The sequence below is a fragment of the Lonchura striata genome, chromosome 8 (assembly GCF_050655825.1).
Source record: "Lonchura striata isolate lonStrDom1 chromosome 8, ASM5065582v1, whole genome shotgun sequence".
Classification (NCBI taxonomy): domain Eukaryota; kingdom Metazoa; phylum Chordata; class Aves; order Passeriformes; family Estrildidae; genus Lonchura; species Lonchura striata.
In genome coordinates, this window is record NC_140710.1 from 19746887 (window position 1) to 19768305 (window position 21419).

A 21419-nucleotide genomic window follows, 5' to 3' on the forward strand; every position below is an offset into this window, starting at 1 on the left:
TCTAGTACGTTCTTCACATCCCAGAGCACTGGTAAGTGATTTAGTTGATGGGCATGTAAGAAAAAAAAATGGAACACCTGAAGATTCTTTTAAAAGGCTGTTTTAGTTAGAAAAAGGGAAAGATTGCTTCATGTTCTGAAAAGTTAAAAATAAAGCTTTCTGAAAAACTACCAATACTGACATTCCTAGTGATGTCTTTTCTAGGATTCACTGAAATTGGTGTTTCTTTGAACATGTGTGATACTCTGTGACAAATCATGAAATACTCAAGAGCAATTTACATAGTTTCTCAATAAGCAATTTATATATTGGCCTGGAATATATTTCTATTTTGTTTCCTCCATCTTATGCTTCACTCAGAATCTTCTTTCCCATTCCAAAGTTCAGGAAAAAATTAATGTTAAATCTGTAACATTACAGCAAAAGGCTTTTAGGCTTACCTAGGTGATGTGGTTGAAGTCATATAACTTGATAAAATAAACATAAACAAACATTTTAAGACTCTCTTTTAAACTTTTTGCTTGCTCAGCACTATATAATAGTTTACTCTGTTGCTTCAAATAAATCACTGAAAAAAAAGCCCTTATATCTCTTCATACCTCATCCTTCCTTTAAGAATAAATCTGGCATGTTCCTTGGGTAAAATGTGAAAGTAACCAATCCCAAACAAACTCACTCCATATCCTGGCAGAAAAATTTCTGAATAGAGAACTGAAAATAGCAATGAAAAGAATTTTAATGAATGAATGTCATATAGCATTCTTATCCCAAAGTTTTCTCTTCCTTGGGGGTTTCCATCCACACTCACCTTTTCACCAACAGCTCCAACAGAGCCGATTGAGCCTGGGGGACCTTGAGGACCCTACAGTGATAAAAGATTTTTGTTATCCAAAATATAGTTATCCAAAATAGGGTGCTTATTACTCAGTTAGCAAGACAAAAAATAGATTGATTCTTACATCAGCTCCATTAGGACCCTGGGGACCTCTTGGACCTGGTGGGCCAGGTGGACCCTATATCAAAGAGACAATGTGATGTGACAGAATCATAGAACAGATATAATATAGTTACACTCATGAAGAATTTCTGACCATGAAAAATAATATACTCAATCTGTAGAGGGCTTTTAATCTTCATCATGCAGCAGGAGCAGCAGGGCCAGATTGCTGCCTGCTGGATGAGTTCAGAAGGTGACAGAGATGCAGGCTGTGCCACACAGTGCCTCAGCTGGACATGACCTGATGCTTAGGACCCCCTGAGGACTGGTTCTTTCCCTACAGGTTCCCTGCATGCAGAGACCTGGACCAGCTCAAGTGTCTGTGCCAGCCCTGGGGCAGAACATGGTGCCCACAGATGGGCAGGAGAGGAGCAGCCAGACTTGGCACAAGGGCTGGAGGCAAATGTAAGCAATAGAGAGCTTGCCTAGCAGTCAGGAACAGCCCACGAGGCATTCTGTCAGCAGGAGAAACAGCTGGAAAATGCATCACCCAGGGAAAGTAAACAGAGCCAAGCAGTGTTTACTATCTTCTGGCCTTCAAGTACCTGACACTGTATGTTAATAACAATGGCCTAAACTTCAGGAAGGCAGCTCCAGACTCTCTTGTGCAGTGGTATTTGCTTTTTCCTCTTTCTTTTCTGAACCTGATTGTCACTGGGCTGTCTCAGGCACACAGAGCATCTGCTTTGCTATCTCTTTTTCATTGTTTTCTCATGTTACATAAATCTCATTATTAATGATGAGGGGATAGATGTGGGAAAGCAAAGAAAATCCCAGAGAGAGTTTATATTACACAAAATGTTTCATACTCGGTCACCAAATTCAGGAATATCTTATCAAATGGTGAGCTATAGAGAAAAGACAATAATATATGGAGAATATTTATGTCCTCTAGAAAGACCAGTGGGGAAGAAGTCTTACCATTGGGCCCACATCTCCGTTTTCACCTTTTTCACCTGGTGGGCCAGGCAGACCCTGAAAAACACAGGGAAGACTACTCTAAGTAGGGTCCCTGGAATGATTAGTTATAAATCAACATGAAACAATGTAAATCAGATCTACACAGCAAATTTGTGAACTTGGGTGGGGCAGGATGGTTGAACAAGAAGAAAAATACCTATTTGCATTAAAATGGAAAGAAAAGGAACAGAGATTTTTCATATTACAGTATAGTCCTAAGATGCTTAAACTAGGTAACATAAAAAATTTGGGCTGGAAAAAAAAACCAAAACCAAAAAACACACACACAAATGCTAAACTGGATGATTTTAAAAACATTGCCAGGATTATCCAGACCTGAGGTGGGAGTCTGGATAATTTATTCTCTGATATATATATATATATATTTAAGTCCTGCTGCATTAAATCTGTTGTTTATGCATGAACTCCATCAATATGGGATCTTTCATTCCTTATTAACTGATGTTATCATTTATTTAATAGAATACAGTAGTCATTCAGTTTCTGACACAGAAATTGGTGCTTTTACAGATATAAGGTAAAATAAATCTTGTTTTACAGATATAAATCTTGTTTTACAGGAAAATAAAAGAGGAATTTACCTGTAAGCCAATAGGGCCTGGGGGCCCAGGGAAGCCTCGAGGACCTTCATCACCTTTTTGCCCAAACATCCCTTGCTGACCTCTTGGGCCTGGCTCTCCATCACCTCCCTGTTTGGAAACAATGAAGAGCAAGACTATCACAGCTCTGATGATAACAACAGGAAAATCTCCATGGAAATGACTGGGAAACAACTACAAAAGGGCTCAGATTCACACCAAGTATCTTTACAAATGCATGTTCATCATCTTGGCTGGATGCAAGCTGTTGCACAAACAATACCAGCACATGCTCTGGTTTAATATAGGTCAATTAGTGCTGCGTATCTCACAGAAATGTTCCCTGAATTCCCCTTCTCTATCACATCTGCATAAACATTATAGCTGTTGAATACCTACGTAAATATGAGTAGCACAGGGTTCTACCAATATTTAGGGTAAAAGAATTCAGAGCCTTTTAAATAAAAATAAGAATTAATTCACTTGGTATCAGGTGGATTTTAAAAAAAATACACTCTTTTTTAACTGCATATGTACTGAGCTGCCAAACACACCACCAAACAAGTTCACTGAAAGGATGACCCCCATTCACTATTTACAGTATTTAGTTTTTAATAATTTTGTCAAATTATTGCCCTGCTGTAAATCTGCCATACAGTAACACCCACAATGTTTACAATAAAGAACTGCATGTAAGTGGGCAGGGACAGAACTGTTAGTGGTGTTTTGAAATATATTCCTGAGTAAGGAGCAAACAAGCAAACAGTTCAAAGAAGTCAGCATCAGCTGAGTTATGCAAGGTTGGGGTGGCTCTACGAGCTACTTACAGCTATCCCTGGGGCTCCAACAGGACCCTGCAGACCTGGTGGACCCGGAGGACCCTGCAAGGAACACACATCCAAAAGGAAAAGTTAGTGATTGTGACATCTGCAGTGAGATTAAAGGCAAATAGAGACACGAGAGAAACCTGACTTGCACAATCACAATCTATTCAGCATTTCCATATTTCTCCATGGAGGATCTACATCCTTCATTCACAACATTCACAAGTCCTTTCCATTCAGTCCAAACTATTTATCTCTCAAAACCTCAGATTTTCACATCTATAGTAGACAATGTTGGCATTTGTTAGAAGCTCATTTTTAATGTTTCTTAATAAATTTCCATGTGAACAGGAATCAAAATGAAATTTTTTTCACAATGAAAAATATCAAAACTTTCATGAGATTTATGCAAAATATCTCTCAAACTTTAAAGCATCATATAAAAACCTATCTTTAATGAAAATGCTTATTATTTGGAGTAGTTTTTATGAAACTGCTAATTATTTTTGCAATGGCACAAAGCTCATTTTGACCTCCAGAAGAGATGAAAAAGTGCAAGTTCTTGCTGAGCACTGGGAATCACATTTTCTTTGATAATAAGTCTCTTTTCAACAGAATGGCCAAAAACCCCAAGTCTCTGAGAGAAATGTCTTTTTTTCATTCTCCCTGCAGAATAATAACTTATATTGCATATAATTAGAAGTCAGTCATGCAGATGTGATACAATGAAGCTATCAGAGTACAGGAATGCAAGATACTACTTTACGTTGAGGTGTAAAGGATGTAGTCTTCTTTTTGCCACACTACAGGAAGTAGACTGAGAAAGGGTAACTCTAAGAAGGCACAAATCTCAACACCTGGCCTTGGCTAATTCTAATCTGTTTCTGATGCCAAGTTGCCTGCAACTTCTAGGCTTCAATTTCTGATTTATAGGAGAATAATGCTGGGATTTACAGACTTTTCTAGGGCTAAAATGAGATTATTGTGCCCTTTATAAGGGGAATTAAATAAAGGGACTTCTTAAGTCTTGCAGTCTATTTCTTTCACTGGATTTTATATATATTGTGGACCATTTTATTTTCTAGGGAGAATGAAGCATCAAACTCTGCATTTCTTCTCTTTTACAGTTTTATTTTTGTCCCATACCTGATGACAATACATGACACAAAGCTCTCTAGCCTCTGTGGTGACATATCTAAATAAAAGGACTCCAAGGAATGGTCCAGCTGACTGGGAAGTGTTACCATGAGAAAGGAATTTGGCATGCATGGATTTTTCTACACTCTTCAAGATGCTTCAATGTTCTCCTTCATTTTATAGGCTCTGGAATGAAGCCTATACATCCTTAAACTCATTTAAAAACCCATTTTGATGTAAAGCACTGCTGGAATGTACTCTGCAATTGATTAATGAGGAGTTATTTGGACACATGGCCAGATTCTTTTTCCCATTGCTCTAGAGGGTAAATGGAGAAAGTCAGAGCAGAATCATGAAAGAATCCTCAGTTAATAAAGGCAGCTGTGATAACTGTGGAGATTTTGAAGTTCAAGAGAGGACAGCACATCAACAACAAAATTGTGCTGTCTTAACTAGAATACGCCAACATAGTTAGGCACAGTATTTTCAAACCCACAAAAATAAATCTTTGTTAGTTTCAATGGGGAATTGAAGATTTTTCCAGCTCTTCTTAAACAGGAAAGATGAATCAGTTCTTTGATCAGGATCCTTGCTGTGATCAGGGTCTAAATGGCCACCAAAGACTTTTGTGGGTGGTTTGAGATTGTAAATATCTGTTCTTTATGTCCTGTGATTTCAGAACCGGGTACTTCCTCATCAGAACCTTTCAGAGGTGACCAACAAGCCCTTTCTCCCTGCCCCAACAGGAATCTCTCAGCACGTTGAAAGGAAAGAAGATTTAAAATGAACACATGCTGAAATTGTCAGGGTTTAATGACTACAGTTGGGGGCAAATAGATTCAAGGCATGTGACTTAAACCAGAGGTACATTCACTTCAACTAAGGCCTCAACACTGAATCCTGTATTTCAAGAAAAATATGTAATATTCTCAAATGCATTAAACCTTGAGACTGGGAGTCCAGGATACATTCTCAAATGATAATGCTGCAGACATTTATTTGTAAAGCAGGTCTGCTGGAGCAGCCCCAAATGCATCAGTACTCACTATGGGAACTGTGGTCACAGTTTAATGCTCAGCATAACTCGCTGTGCTAAAATAATCTGAAACAGAAGAGTGCAGCTTGTGTTTTCTTCCCTGAATTTCTCTGATGCAAAGCATTTCTAATGAAGAGGTATGGCAAAGGGGAAAATAGGATATGCCTGTGACTACATGTAAAGCCTGAAGTGGAACTAGATCAGACGTTGGAACTAGTTGATCCTAAAATTCATTTCCAGCCCAAGCCATTCTGTGATTCTGTAATTCTATGACCTGTGATTTGCTTGAGTATGTACATATCCTCATATAAACATCATCTGATAATATGTAAGCCATAAATTTGGTGTAATTTTTAAAGTAATATACTGTTCTGTAACTTGTTAATGTCAAAAATCACACTGTTTTCAAGATAAATATACTTAGACATGAATACCCTTGTACTGAATTCAGAGCTTTGCTAACTGTGAATAATGTTGAAATATAATAATAAAAGGGATCTTTCTGCCATTAGTTTTCAATTTTTTATTAATTAAAAAAGAAATAAATTCAAGTAAAGTACCACTTTATCTTGAAATTGAACAGAAGTGAAAACATACCATTTTGAATTTTTAGGAAACAAACCACAATCAAACGGAAATAAATAAATGCTAGTTTTCTTATTTCTAGCTTCACATTTCAGAGTGAAAAAGGCTTAATTTTGTATGTCTGACCTAAATAAAAAAAGGACGTGCTTGAACTTTAGAATTAATTATTGAAGATAGAAAAATGTCAAATCAAAACAGTAGAAACCTAATTAGTCCTAGGTTCACTAATAGGCCTAATGATAATATATGAAAACTTGTATTAATCTGCCATCAGTTAATTTTGCTCTCCAAGAATTAGATATCCTTTACAAATTTCAAAACTACATTAGTAGATTCCTCTACTGAGTCTCCATACTTTTCATCCTCATGGCTAAGAAGCCAAAGCTGGGTATGTTCACACAGTGCAGTCAGTGAAGTTCAGCACAGTAAGAGAATGGATGGGAATTCTTGGTCTCTCCAGTTCAAATGCAGAATGGAGGAATTTCAATGATACAGGAAGGGTGCTTAAGAATGTAGTTTATATTTTGAAATGATTCCGTAAGCTCTAGGAATATGAGCAATAATAACTACATGTCTGGATCTGTAAGTACAAACCTCTAGTATTGTATAAAAGATTATTTTGAAGGATTATTTTAGAAGTGTGGGTTTTTTTCTGCTCATTTATGTAGCAAAGCTACCTGCATACTTCATGCATGAATGCCTTTTATTTATAAAGAATACATGTAATGCACAAAGGATTTTGCTACTCACGTTTTCTCCTTTGTCACCTTTGCTACCTTTCTGACCTGGTTCACCAATTTCACCCTGTAATTGAAAGTTAAAAGTTAAACTTGTTTAAAATGGTCTCCTTCACACTTAGCTGAAGTCAGTATCACGTTATCTCTAAATGTTCCCTTTGATATGATTATTCTATGTTTTATGCTGCTGACCCAAGTGAAAGCCTAAAGGGAGCAATTCTGCAGTGATCAATAATATGTCATATTAATCCAGATATTGATTGCTGAATTTAAAAGGGTAATGAGACCTGGCTTTGAAGTATAATGCTGCTGAGCTCTAAATAAAGGAAATTGTGTTGCCTATGTCACCTTCAATATGAACTTATAATGAAAGTACCCTGATTTACAGACTCATGTAACTGTTTATAACTGAACTACTGCTTCTCACTGGAGTCTATAGTATTTCAAAACTTCGAAATTGTTAAAATCACCAATAAATCACGTTAGAAAACAATGTTTTTTTTATACAATAATTAAAGACAATTAAACTAAATCACAGAAAATACTGTCTGTGGGATAAATAATACTTTTGCATCACAAAAATGGATGTTGAAATCTTTATCTTTGCCCTGTGCTAACTAGCAGAGAAGTGCTGGGTCAAGCAACCACACCAGATGACCCTAAAAGGTATCGTATTTTAAATTCTGCCAGAGGTCAACAGAATATCTCTGCTGTCAACATAATTATTTCGACACCCTCAACCTACCAGCACAACCTCTGGTGGTTCTGAATCCCTGTATATTACTGAAGACATTTCATCTTACTCGTTCAGTAAACCAGGTTTCTAAAATAGACAAAAATCAATTTTGGCATAATTTGCCTTATTTTGCCACACTTTCATCCTCGTTTCTTTGCCAGGATAAATGTTATTCTACTAGCTCTTTAACAAATACCCAGTGTCCCATGGCATCTGTCCCTCAGACATCTGGTCATAGAAGAGGTTTTTAGGTATTTTTTTGTAGTAGGCAGAGGGAATCTGGGGGAGGCAGGGATAAGATTTGTTGCTTTGTCGCCCTATTTATTGTGAGGAAAGCTACAGACAGCTGTACTGACAGATCTTCTCCCAGATACCAAATATAATGATTCACCTTGTCGCCATCTTCTCCAGGAGAACCACTAGGACCAGCAGGACCAGGAAGTCCTACAGGACCCTGTATTCCATCACGTCCAGCTGGACCTTGGGGACCTTTTTCACCCTGGTTTTGAAGAAAATCAAGCAATCCACATTATCACAGGAGAGTAATGAAAATTTCAGTACAGGGAGTCCCAATACCAACACAAAATTAAAACATCCATCCCCCTCCAAAAAAAAAACCCAACAAAACAGAGAACACCACAACAGAAAGTTATCAAGGGAAGAGAATGTATAAGAGAATTATATGAAGTAATAATGGAAGCTGATGTCAAATACACTTGTACTCTAACGCAGAGTGGCTGTGTACAAAGTTTTAATGAAAGACTGATTTCTTTCCACTCCCTGTTGTGATAGTAACAGGTTTAACCCTTCCTGGTCTTAGAGAACACAATGGGAAGTGTTTTACTGTGACATTCACATTCTCTGGACAGAGAGACATAATTCTGTCTCTCAGGATTTCTTGGAGAAGCACAGAGAGAAGAAGATAAAACAATCTCTGCTCCTTTGTTTTCTCATGTGGAATATGGTGTGGAGATTGTTTACCTGAAGTGATTGCTGGATTGGATTCTGGTGAAGGTTGTTTGGGTTCAATGACCAATCAGATACAGCTGTGGCTCGGGCTCTCAGCAGAGTCATGAGTTCAGGTTAGTTAGTTAGACAGGTAAATAAGATGTAAGTATGTAGAATAGCATAGTATCTCTTTAAATAGTATATTAATGTAATATAGTATAGTTTTAATAAAGCTATCCTTCAGCCTTCTGGATCTGGAGCCAGACATCATCATTTCTTCCCCGCATCTGGGGTCTGCTGCATTTTTACTATATTTTGCTATGCACATATTTGTAAATCTAAAATGAGTAGGTTGTGTATTCTGAGAATACATATTGAACAGAGTGGGAGCAAGTACATTCTGGAATGAGAAGCGTGTGCAGGGATAGTTTTGTGGGACTGTGGTTACTCACGGGAGCACCCTTCTCTCCGGCGGGGCCCGGAGGCCCCTGCGGGCCGGGCCGGCCGGGCAGCCCGATGGGGCCAGCGGTGCCCGCAGCGCCGCGCTCTCCTGGCGAGCCCTGGAAAAACACAGCGGATAAAGGAATAAAAGGACAAAGGAATTCTGAGAGCCCTGGGAATGCTGGTGGATTTCATGGGGCAAGTCACCAGAGAAGCTGCTCATCAGTGCAAGTTCAGCTGGTTGAAGGTTATGCATCCATCATGTGTGCAAATAAAGAAAAAAGGCTGGAAGGACCAGCTTGAAGTTCATACGCAATACACTTCACAAAACACTAATTTCTTTTTTTTTGTAAATACCACTTCCTGTGTTTGTTCATCATAATGAGTGTCCTTTTACTTCCCTCTATGTTTTCAAAATATATTAACATACTGCTTTGATGAAAGAATATTCACCATATCAAAATACAGAACTAAGCCACACCAAAACCAAAATTTTTAGTAAAGTTTTGTGCTGCTTATGCCCGAGATTATCACATTTCTGCATTTCAGTTCACCTCTGTAAAAATATATTTAAGTATAGTGGCTAATTTAGTGTGTTCTATAGAGGAGATTTTTTTATGTACAGGCATCTTTAGATAAGCACGGAAAAAGTTAAAAATCTAGTATTAAAAATTAAGGGTGAAACAACAGGTGCTATGTATTAAAAATCACTAAAACTGCATCATTTTATGTCTTTTAAATAATTTACAATTTTTGCATTAAGAGAGTATTGTTAAATATTTACTGTACGCAAATATTTCCCCAAATTTTCAGCCCTACACCTTCAAGATAGTTTGCAACACTTCAAAGTTATGATTAGTAATTTCACTTCTCCAATTGATACACTAGAAGCAGGATGATACATCACAGAATAGAACAATAGTATAAAAGAAAAATTAATAAAAATAATAAAAATAAAACTCTGAGACTCAAAATTGCCTTTTTTTCATGTTTAAGCAAGAGCAAATTTGCTGTCTTGTAAATATTGGAATTTTAAGATACTTTCACCTATGAGTACTCTATTTTTTTGCTTTTATTCATGACATTCTTGTCCTAGACTGACCTCATTAGCATAAATGGTACTAATTTCATAATAAGGTGCTTTTCCCGCCACATAAATGTGACAGAAGAGTGTGCTGAATGGTTTCTTAAAGTATTTTAGCAAGTTATTTCAGTAAGATCTAAATTTGCATGAGTGTTCAAACAAAGTATTCCTATGGAAATCATAGATGACTTTATCCTTCCAGGTGTTGGGGATTTTTTAAGGTCTGGGTGGCTGCCTAAGTTTCTGTCCTATTTCTGTTATTTTAGTTCCTAAGGCTTCAGTGAATTCAACAAGAAAAAGTCATTGCCCTACAGCCATACTACCATGGTCTCTGATCTTGTCAGCTCTCATAAGCTAAACAATTTTAGGTCATCTCATCAAGAGGATGCAAGAATAGAGAGAAAAAAAAAACCAAACAAATAACTCATAGATCTTTCCTGTGTCAGACAGCAGACACTAACAGAGGCCATAATTTCCAGTAGCTCTTTGCAATCAGCCAACTTTTCACACTTTTCTTTGCATTTCACATGAGTTATGAAGAAGACGGACTACACCTCCTGTTTTCAAGGAGCCGCTCCTTTCTCTGAGAAAATGGCCTCTGAGCACAGGAGAACATATTAAATTATAGTCCCAACTCAGAAGAGCATTTTAAGCAGCTTCTTAAATCTGTTCTCTCTTTCTATGTTTTATTTTTTTTCTAGTCACTCTTTCCCACTATGAAACAAGCTCCTCATGTTATGAAACCACTTGTTAACATTTGGTCTTGTGGTACTCACACCATGGAATCTTTTTATTAATGTGTTTTGTTGTGTTTTTTTTTTTTTTTTAACTTTTCTACAGAATAGAAGTTTGTGTTTTGTATTGTTGCTATACAGACTATAACCTCATTAGCACCCTTGGTTTTATCTCACTTCCTGTGATGAAATAAGTAATTACAGCTATTGTAACATTGCATAATAGTAGCAATACTTTTTACTGATGGTTAACAAAATGCTCAACAAGTGAAGGTCCCCATGACTGTAAAATGTTGTCAGATAGATGAAGATAGCTCTAGATAGTTCAGTATTGATAATTGGGTAGCCTACAGCTGGCTTATTCCAAGTCTAATTTGAGCATCCTACTCCTAAATGAACAAATTAAAAATGACTGCTTGACATTCCAAAGAGCTTTCTCTCATCAGCATTCAGCATTCCACACAGCAGTAGGAGAAGGGAAGAAAACAAACAGAAGCAACAAAGAGAACAGATAAAAGAGAACTGTTAGAAAAACTCACCTCCCCCACCATAATAGCAAAAAAACCAACCACAATCCCCTCCCCCAAAAAAACCCCAAACCATGAAAATGCCCTCCTCAATCCTGAAGAACCCCCTCTTGCTCTGACATGCATTCATGCATCTCTTTCTTTTGTCCAAATCCCTCTAAACAGAGTAATTGGCATATGCACAGTATTTGGAGCAGTCATTTGTTTGGTATGCTAGCAGATGTACGCACCAGCCAAACAAAGCTTATAATTGACTATATATGCTAGTTAGAAACAATTGGTATTGGCAGGAAATCACAGGAAAGTCAGCCAGTGGCATGGATTCTCTTCCTATTATAGATGGCAGATGAAGACTCCACTACAATTACACTTCTGTGTGTACCCACTGTTGGCTAAAAATAGATGGGAAAATATTTTCGGAGTATTTGATGCTCATGGTCTGCTGTGAGCTTCTGTGAAAAAAAGAAAGCAGTTGTGGCTTGACTGTGGTGCTTGAAGGTGCACAGAAACCCAGTATTAAGGGCACCTATACACCTTTTTTTTTCACTGAATCCTGTTTTGAGGTAACAAGCTAGTAATTAAAGATGAAACAGATAAAAATCCCGCCAAGGACCTGGAATACTTTAAGGGCAACTTGGTCTTCTTTGTACCTCAAGTGACCTGCTTGCACTACAATAAGCTCAAATATATTTAAAGCAATTAAAAATTTTGCCTTTCAAACTCTCAATTCCTGTTACCACTACATCTATTTCTTAAAGACTGGAAAAAACTATATGCAAAAATTCCTCAGCCTCCTAAGGCTTTCTTTCTATGACTGTTTACCTCAGCAGGAAGGGTGGCCCTAAGAGGGATGGGTTTATGAACTGAATTCCTTGGTAGTGTGCTCCTGATACCCATACTCTTTCTGGACTAAAATTAATGATGATTTCAACCTGGCACTGAACTCCCATTAGCTGGGGAGCATTAACAGTGTTGCTGGATTTTCTCTACCAATTTATTTTCACATGAATCCTATTCATGAGCTCTGAGAGAGCTCCGTGATTTGAACCAAAGGATGGTAAATGGGGATAATTGAGACAACCTCCTCAAAAAAGTCCTGATGTTCTCAGCTGAAACACTAACTTATACACACCCTGTAAGAATTAGAAAAACATGGATCATCTGAATTTCAATTCAAACATACGTACTTCAGAATACAGACACTATCACTAAATAAGTGTACTTTGCCTCACATCTTGTGTGATGCGTCTTTCTTAGGACCATGACAGGACTGGCACAGCTCCTGTGTGGACAGGGCTGGCTGGCAAAGGGGGCTGTGCCACACGTCAGCTTTGCCTGTGCTGGCTGCTCTGTGCATGCTCAGAAGGGCTCTGGGTCACTGCACCTGAACCATCTGCTTGAGAGGTCAGTCCAGCCTTAGGGGCTCCTTCAGCAAAAATCAAGACAGGACCTTTGGATTGAAGAGACTATTCTGGTCTATGCTCTCTTGACTTTGATTCATCTTTTCTTTTAACATTTCAGATTCTTCAGATGGGTAAGATGATATCCCTTTTGACTCTTCCTTCTAGCTTCCATTCCATTCCATTCCATTCCATTCCATTCCATTCCATTCCATTCCATTCCATTCCATTCCATTCCATTCCTTGTTTTGGTGCCTTTTGGGAATATATATATACTGCACAGTGTTAAGAAATGCAAATTCAGGTTTCTGGTGTTAAGAATTCAATAATTCATTTTAAGAATTCAAGTCCCATGTATTTCTTGTAATGTACTGTGTGGATTTTTATCCTTGTTTAATGAATTCTAATCTGAATTGCAAGGACATAAGAGAGCTTTGTTGAAGCACATAGAAATTCAGCTCCTCCATTACTTTTTTTTTTTTCCTAGCATGAATAGCTGTGATTGATGCTTTTCTTTTTTTAATCTCAATTGCACTGTATGAAAGAAATAAGTTGACAAGATGACTGTCAAAATCTACACAATTCACATTTGGGAATAACTCTAGCATGTTTTGAATGCCAGTGCATCCTTGTAGAACTTCTTTGCATAAAGCATGACAACAGAGAATAGGTAATTTGAAGCATACTCTACTATTGAGCTTAAAATGCCAAGAAGGAAAATTCCTGCATGACATGATTTTACACAGTTGTACAAAGGGAACACAGCAGTACTGGGTTTGCATGGCAAGGGTTTGCTAGCAGGGGACTATGGGACTGACTTCTGGGAGAAGATGCCACATTCCTCCATGTCCAGTGGAGTCACACCAGCCAGCTCCAAGATGGACCGATGGGCTGGCCATGGCTGAGCCCATAAGTGACAGGGGTAGAACCTCTTGCATATTTAAGAAATGGGGGAAAAATGCACAACAGAAGGGGAGCAGAGATCCACCCACAGCCCATGGAGGACCCCACACTGGAGCAGGTGGGTCCCAAAGGAGACTGTGCCCTGTGGAGAGCCTGCCCTGGCACAGGATCCGGGCAGGACCTGCGGCCCTGTGGAGGGAGAAGCCCACATGGGGCAGGTTTGCTGGCAGGACTTGTGACCCTGTGGGGGACCAACACTGGAGCAGCCTGTTCCCGAAGGACTGCACCCTGGGGGGGACCTGGGCTGGAGCAGTTCATGAAGACCTGCAGCCCTGGGAAGGGCTGGTTGGACAAGTTCATGGAGGACTGACTCACAGCCAAGGCACCCCACACTGGATTAGGGCAAGAGTGTGAGGAGTCCTCCCCATCTGGAGGAAGGAGCGGCAATGTGTTATGAACTGAGGACCATTCTCCATCCTCCTGCACCGCTTAGGGGCAGGATAAAACAAAAATCAGTAGTGACGTTCAGCCCGGGAGGAAGGGAGGGTGAAGGTGCTTTCAGACTTTGTTTTTATTTCTCCTTATCTATCCTACTCTGATTTAATTGAAAATAAATTAAACTCATTTTCTCAGTCTGTTTTGCCCATGATGTATGTACCTGGTGGCTGATCTTCCTGTCCTTATCTTGACTCACAAATCTTTCAGTGCATCTTGTGTTCTCTTGTCCAGCTGAGCAGGGCAGGGATAGTCCAGTTTGGTGGGTACCTGGCATCCAGCCTAGGCAAGCCCACCCCAACTCCATGAGTCCACTAGTCACTATCCATGGATTTTTCGTGAAAAACCTCTCTCATCTCAAAACCAATTTGACATAAGTGGCAAGTATTGAGAAGCAAGTAAATGTTGTAACTAAATCTAGCGGCAGAAGGCTTCAGATATTCCCTACCTCCATAATCCATGCATGTTTATTAGTATGGATACTTAGTAGAAGTCTGATCTATCTGCTGTTTTACAGATTGTGTTAATGAAAATACCCCAGCATCTAAAGAAGAAAAAAGGTTATTAGGTAATATTGTTTATGTTTCCATAGAATTATTATGTTTACTTACCATTGGGCCAGGTGGACCCTGTGGGCCTTCCCCTCCTTTCAGACCAGCTGGACCCTAGAAAATAGAAAGGAGAAAAAAAAAGTTTGTCTACTAAATTGGAAAGTTCGAGAGCAATTTTGCAACACATATAATAGGAAACATGTCAAGATCCAAAGAAACAGACCTGAATAAATTCCTTACTTCTTATCTAGCCAATTATATTTTTATCTGTTCTCTTACTGCTTTCACTTTAAGCACAGTAGAAGACTTAAAAAGGAGTTAATACATTGTTTCTTTTATTTAGAAATATCATGGCAATTGCTCTAGTGCTTATATCATACCTGACCACCTGGAAGACCTCTCTCTCCAGGGAAACCACGAAGACCTGCTGGTCCATCTTTCCCAGGAATGCCTTGAGGGCCTGGATCACCCTGGGAAACATATTACATTTTGATTAAAAAATATGCTTAAAAATTAGGTGTACAATGAGAGATGAGAATTAACTACTAGATCCTAGTTATAGTAATGAAAACAAAGATTTTCCCCTAGCTATTCACCCCAAATTGTTTTGTTTTATCAATACAATAGTCTGTGGTTAAATTTATAATGAACTTTGACAAAATACAGTACCAGTTATGAAATACAAATAGTGAAAAACACAACAACTGTATAATATGTTTAAAGATACCTTCAATAAAATTTTTTGATACCCAATTATAATCAAAGATTGAGTAGAATTACATAGTAACTAGATAAGTAATATATTTCCTGTTCCCCAATGGCAGCCAAAAATTAAGCAAGGAGTTAAATTTATTCAGTGAAATTCTACCTTTTATTCACTACTACACATTTGACTTTAAAAGCCAATGTACAGTTTTCTACCTTGGTGTGAATATGTCATTACTAAGTGTCTCCATATTGAATGCATGTTATATGCAAACAATCTTTTCTTTAGTTTTTATTACAAAAGTATTAATTTTTGGCTCAAGAGAATTCTTATTTTTCAGTGGAAGCAGACATAGCTCTAAAATTGGAATCTTCCAGTCTTCCAAGTCCTTCTGGGTGAAACCTGCCAATCATGATTTTAGACTATGTTCTGATTTTATTCTGCATGTCTACATGCTGATTTGAAATGTCACACTGTCAGCAGTTTATCTGTCCCTTCCTGTTTGCTCCCCAAAGCCACATCATACCTTAGCACCTTCTTTTCCTGCAGCACCCGGGAGGCCTTGTTCACCTGGGGGACCAGGAGGACCTGGATGGCCTCTTTCACCAATTGGTCCAGTCTCACCAGTAGGACCCTAGGCACAAAAGTACAACTTCAGTCACCTGAAGTTATTGAATGTTTTGCGGGTGTGGGAGGAAGTGGAGATGAGCAGATTCTCAATATCCAGCTGTTATGTTACCAAACAGTGCTGCCATTGGTTAGCATACATTCCTCACCTTCCCTCCAGGCAAGGCTGACTTACAAAATATCTTTGTCCTATAAAATAAATCTTGCATTGCATTTTGCCTGCAGACACGTCTGTGCAGCTTCCAAAGAGAGAAATCCTGACCTTGTTCCTTAAGCACTAAAGCTTTAAAACACAGCATGTATGGGAGAAGGTTATAAAAAGGACACAGGAGAGAAATCCATGTACTACTCCTGTGTTGAAACAGTTCTGTACTATTGCTTTTCTGAATAATTGGAATTGTAAGGCAGGAGAGTTGAAAGATCTCTCTTCAAATTCCCTAGCAGAAAAGTTCCACTGAGGGAATTAGCTAAAAAAGCTCTAAATGCTTGATTAAGTTGTAAATTAATAAGGTTAAATCAAATGGAATTTGGATAGTTTATCTCTCCACTATCTAAAAGTTACTGAATTTTTTTCTCTGGAAAAAAAAATCACAATTTGCATTGTTCTTTCTAAAATGTTTAATGGTAGAGAAATCTGTCTCTTTGACTTCTGTAAACTACTGATTTCATAATCACATAAAAATTCCATGAAAGAACAACAAACCAATAAAAAACCCAAATCAAAACATAAAACAGAATGGAAGGGCAACCCAAATATTTTAATTTTTTTGGTGGAATCACTGATGATTACTAAGTATAGCTTTCTAATATTGTCATGCAACTTTTATTATGAAAGTTAATATAACCATTAATGTGGTTCTTTTAACACAGCAAAAGCAACTGCATTATATATAATGTAACCATTAAATGTTGGTCTCATTAAGTCAACTATGAAATGAAATTATTTACCTGAGGGCCAACAACACCACCAGGACCAGGAGGACCAGTTTTTCCTTGAAAACCCTGTGAAAAAAGTTGTAGAATATTACATTACCGTTTACAAGCTATAGAGAAATTCCATGTCACACATTCCTTCTCTTCAGGAAATAAAAAAAGAAAAATCTTTTTTGTCTGCATATGCCTAGATACAAAATGCTGATTTAATCTCTCTTCTATCTCTCAGTTCCCATCTCTCTGAGGTGGTACAGCAGTAAAAATTGCTATCAGTTTTACAGATCTCTCTAGGAGAACTTGATTAGATGTGTTTCAATGCATAAGTGAATCAGCTAAAAGACAGCTGAAAATACATTTTTGCATATGTATATTATGAATCATAAAGCCTGACATAAAAATGCTTTTTAAAGAAAGACACAGATGGACTATTAAGTTGGAAGGGCATTAAAGCGAGGTAAGAGAAAAAGAAATTGAAAAGAAATAAAGATCCAGGGAAGGTGAAGGTTATACAGAAATGGTAGAAAAGGCAACATGAGTGTCACCAAAAAATTAAGCTAATGAGAAATCAATGTGATGTCAAAAACGAAATAGAAGATAAATATTTTTGAGACAATTTTTTAGAAATGGAAATTTTACATAATTTTCATTTTCTAATCAGCAGCCCAGAATTTCCGGCCAAAATTAGTCAATAATCTGAATGAGAATGTCACTTTTTAATAGCACTGTTTAATGTATCTTTGAATTGTGCTAAATTATTTTTTTCAAATATGGAAGAGTGTTAGTGCATTCCTGCTAGGTGACTTTAGTGTCCAACACAATATAGCCTGCCGAACAGCCTGTGTCTGCCTCCTGCTCTGCTCACCTGTGTAAAAACAAAGAGCTCATCTGGCCCAAATTTTTTCAACTATTGGGCCCTACTCAGCTTTCCCCTGACCAGTCTGACTGATAGTTGCTCTATTCCATAAGTTCATGTTTGAGCTTTGCTGCCTCAGTCGGATTCTGTTCCAGCTGCCAGCCAGATGTTACCAGGGCTCAGTTTGGCCCATAACTCAGGCACTCCCTCAAACCTCTGGAGAAAAAAAAAAAAAAAAAAAAAAATTCCTCCTTTGTTCTGATGACAGAAAACTAGAACTGCTCCAGATGGAATCCCCATGTCCCTTCCCTTACTCCCTTACACAAGCAAAGCTTCCTCTGTAAGCCTGCTATCAGGAAAGACAAAGAAATTTGATTACCCACTTACTGAAAGCACCTTGAGAAGACCTTCTAGTCCTAATTTTGCAGAATGCAGATACTTTGCTCCTTGATGCTAATGATGGGTTCACTACCCTGCTTTCTCTCTTGTTACAAGTTTATCTATTCCTACAGATATTTTTAGAAGATGTAGAAATCAAAGGAAATTTCAGCAACAACTGCTCAAGAAGACCTGAACCTTCCAATTCTAAAATATTTAGCAATAAAAAAAATTACACTAATGTCTCATGTTTGTATCTTGAAGTGCCTAAGTAGCCTCTATATTTTTTTGTTGTTGTTATTTTCTGTGAAAGACAATTTAATGAAATTATTAATTGTAGCAAGAAAAAGCCTCTGAATTCATTCCAATAGATGCTACAGGTAGTATATTTCTATTTTGTCTTTTCACAAGCATGAAGCACTAAATTCTTCCATAACAGCAGAAAATCTAGCAATTTTCACTGTTGATGCCTCCTGCCAAACTGAGATGGACATCACTGAAATTTATAATCACTTCTAAGGACAAACTGGCATAATAATGGTTTTCAGTACAAAGCTTATTCCTACATTTATATTCCAAATTATTTATCATGATATTATTGTTTCTATATCTACAATTAGAACAAACCATGTCAGTTCTTCAAATTGTATATGTCTTACTGGGGAAAAATTTGCAGTCTCTTCTTCACCAATAGTTACCTCAGTTGCTGTCAACTTGTGCTTATTATTCCATGAACAAACTGCAGAGTGCAACCTAGGAATCTGGCTGTCTAATTCATTAAGCTTGACTATGTCTCTTATCCTAATTCCATAACTGCTGAAATGCCCATATATGTCAATGCACTTTATAATAAGATATGTGTCTAAATAAGAAAGAGAATTATTAATACCCTTATTTACCAGTGAGTGCAATGAAGTTTTCTATTTATACTTTTTTAAAAAAAAACTTGAAGTGGGTATGTCCATCAGGAAAAGAAAGTCAATAAACCAACTAATTGATTTAAAGCCATGTGGTTTTCTACAAAAAGACATATATGAGAACCCATGGGGAAAAGTATTTTAAACATAGTTTTGGCCCAAGTTTAGAAACACACAGGGCAGAAAACAATTCTAATGAAAAGCTGGATTTGCTCCTAAATTACTCAAGATTTTTATCAGGATAACCCTACTAAATACAAAGTGGTACAAAATTAGAGAACCATAGCACTGAGTAAATCTGAGTGACCTGGTTCAAGTTTCACACAGTAGCAGCATCCACAGTTTCATTGTATTTTGAATATTTTGTTACAAGTTGTATCACATAATCAGAATAGCTGAGGCTGGAAGGGACTTCTGGAGTCACATTTTGTCCAACTGCTCTGCTGAAACAGGGCTGCTGAGAGCTGGTTGCTCAGGAATATGTCCAGATGGCTTCTGAATACCTCAAATGGAGACTGCAGCCTCTCTGGGGACTCCGGGACAGTGCTTGGTAACCCTCACACGGAGAAAGCATTTCCTGATGTTCAGATGGAACCTTCTGTGTTGCAGTTTATGCCCAGTGCCTCTTGTCACTGGGCACCACGGAAAAGAGCCTGGCTCCATCTTCTTTACAGCTCCCTCCGGGTATTTCTGTACTTGGGTAAGACCTGAGCCTTCTCTAGGCTGAGCAGTCCTGGCTCCATCAGCCTTTTCTCACAGCAGAGATGCTCCAGTCCCTCAAACATCCCAGTGGCCCTTTCCTGGCCGCTCTCCAGGAGCTCTCTCTTGTCCTGAGGAGCCCGGAGCTGGACACTGCTCCAGGCCTGGGCAGAAGGAGACGATCCCCCTGCTGCAGCACAGGATGCTCTCTGCTTTCTTTGCTCTACTGGCACATTAATGGCTCATACTCAAAGCACTAAAACTAAAGGGAAAATTGTAACTTTTCAACAGCAGACTGAAGAACAAATTTGAGCTTCCTGCATTGTAAACAATGAAAACAATTGATCCTTATGGTAACAAGAGTCTTTGCATCATTGCAAAGGAACAGAAAAAAGAAGGAGTCAATAATGTTTCATATACAAAAAAGCCACTATCTTTGCAAAGCATTACAGTGTGACAATGCTACAGTACTAGCAGAAGAAAATAAAGATTTTCAAAGGGATATGTTACTCCAAGCTTGTGCTCCTCCTTCCAGCAGTGGAAGTGACTCAGCAGTTACTAACAGATTTCCAGTGAAGCTGGAGCCTAAAACACATTCTACATGCTGAGAAAATTTCTCAATAAATTAATTTATAGCTTTCTCTACTCTGAAAAATCCAAGTGAGGATTTTTATTTTATAATGGAATATAAGTAACATTCTGACACACAGAAATAGTGTGTTTTTTAAAGACAATTCAATTAAAAGTATTACATAGCAATTTTTCATTTTCATGCCAGAAATTATTGTGATTCTTAGATGAGTTACATAGTTTCAAAATTTATTTTAATAGGTTCAATCATGCCTGATCCTACTTTCTAAAGGTCTTGGCTTTTCATTTTGCTAGCTGTTTATCATCAATAAACCTTTTTTTTCTTTATGCTAATATTTTTGGTACATGGCATTCAGGGAGAAAACTACTGTATAGTAATTGTCTGAAAAATCTTAATTTAAATAGAGATGTGGGTATTAATCTCTTTTAATTCTATTAAATATTTAATCTCATTTTGATGTGACTAACTGGACATAGCAAATAATAACCTCACACTTGTATCATGGGAGCAAAATAAAGATTTCTCATGCCCCATCTATAAGAAAAGTACAGTTATGTAACATCTTGGTGTCAGCTTCTTTCCCTTTTCCCTGTTGTCTCTATTTCTTTGGTTTTGATCACATAACCATGACCTTTAGAACAACACTAACACAGCAGAATACATTTACTTACAGTCTCACCCCGCTGTCCTGGGTGCCCAGGCAAGCCATCTTTTCCAGGTGGACCCTGAAATTATAAAATACATAAATCAAGCAATTTCTTAGCCATCCTCAAAAAAAGTGTGCAATTATTTGTCAGAATCTCTGCCCTCTGTTTATTTCTAGACTAGTCTTTGGTAACTTTTAACTGGTCCTATATTAGCTTACTAGGAGTTTGAAAATATTTTTTCCTTGTCCTTCCCATAGTGTCTTAAGAATTGCTTGGAGAATGACTGTTGCCAAATGCAAACGTGTTCAAAATAGATTTCTGTAAATTCAGAAACCATGGAAAGTCCCTATACCACCATTTTTCTTTGCTTAAT

The 21419-nt window shown here is 37.8% G+C and overlaps 1 protein-coding gene across 5 annotated transcripts in view; it reads right to left on the minus strand.

The window, feature by feature from the left end:
• Window positions 1-21419, minus strand: part of COL11A1 (collagen type XI alpha 1 chain) — a 128921-nt gene that overhangs the window by 23870 nt on the left and 83632 nt on the right. For all 5 annotated transcript variants that reach the window (XM_085585874.1, XM_085585872.1, XM_085585875.1 and 2 more), the window contains 13 exons: window positions 21071-21124; window positions 16976-17029; window positions 15927-16034; window positions 15075-15164; window positions 14755-14808; window positions 9012-9119; window positions 8003-8110; window positions 6889-6942; window positions 3384-3437; window positions 2560-2667; window positions 1919-1972; window positions 960-1013; window positions 809-862 (listed from right to left, as the gene is read on the minus strand). In XM_085585874.1, the coding sequence (XP_085442000.1) occupies window positions 809-862; window positions 960-1013; window positions 1919-1972; window positions 2560-2667; window positions 3384-3437; window positions 6889-6942; window positions 8003-8110; window positions 9012-9119; window positions 14755-14808; window positions 15075-15164; window positions 15927-16034; window positions 16976-17029; window positions 21071-21124 (954 nt within the window). The remainder of the gene's footprint in view (window positions 1-808; window positions 863-959; window positions 1014-1918; window positions 1973-2559; window positions 2668-3383; window positions 3438-6888; window positions 6943-8002; window positions 8111-9011; window positions 9120-14754; window positions 14809-15074; window positions 15165-15926; window positions 16035-16975; window positions 17030-21070; window positions 21125-21419) is intronic.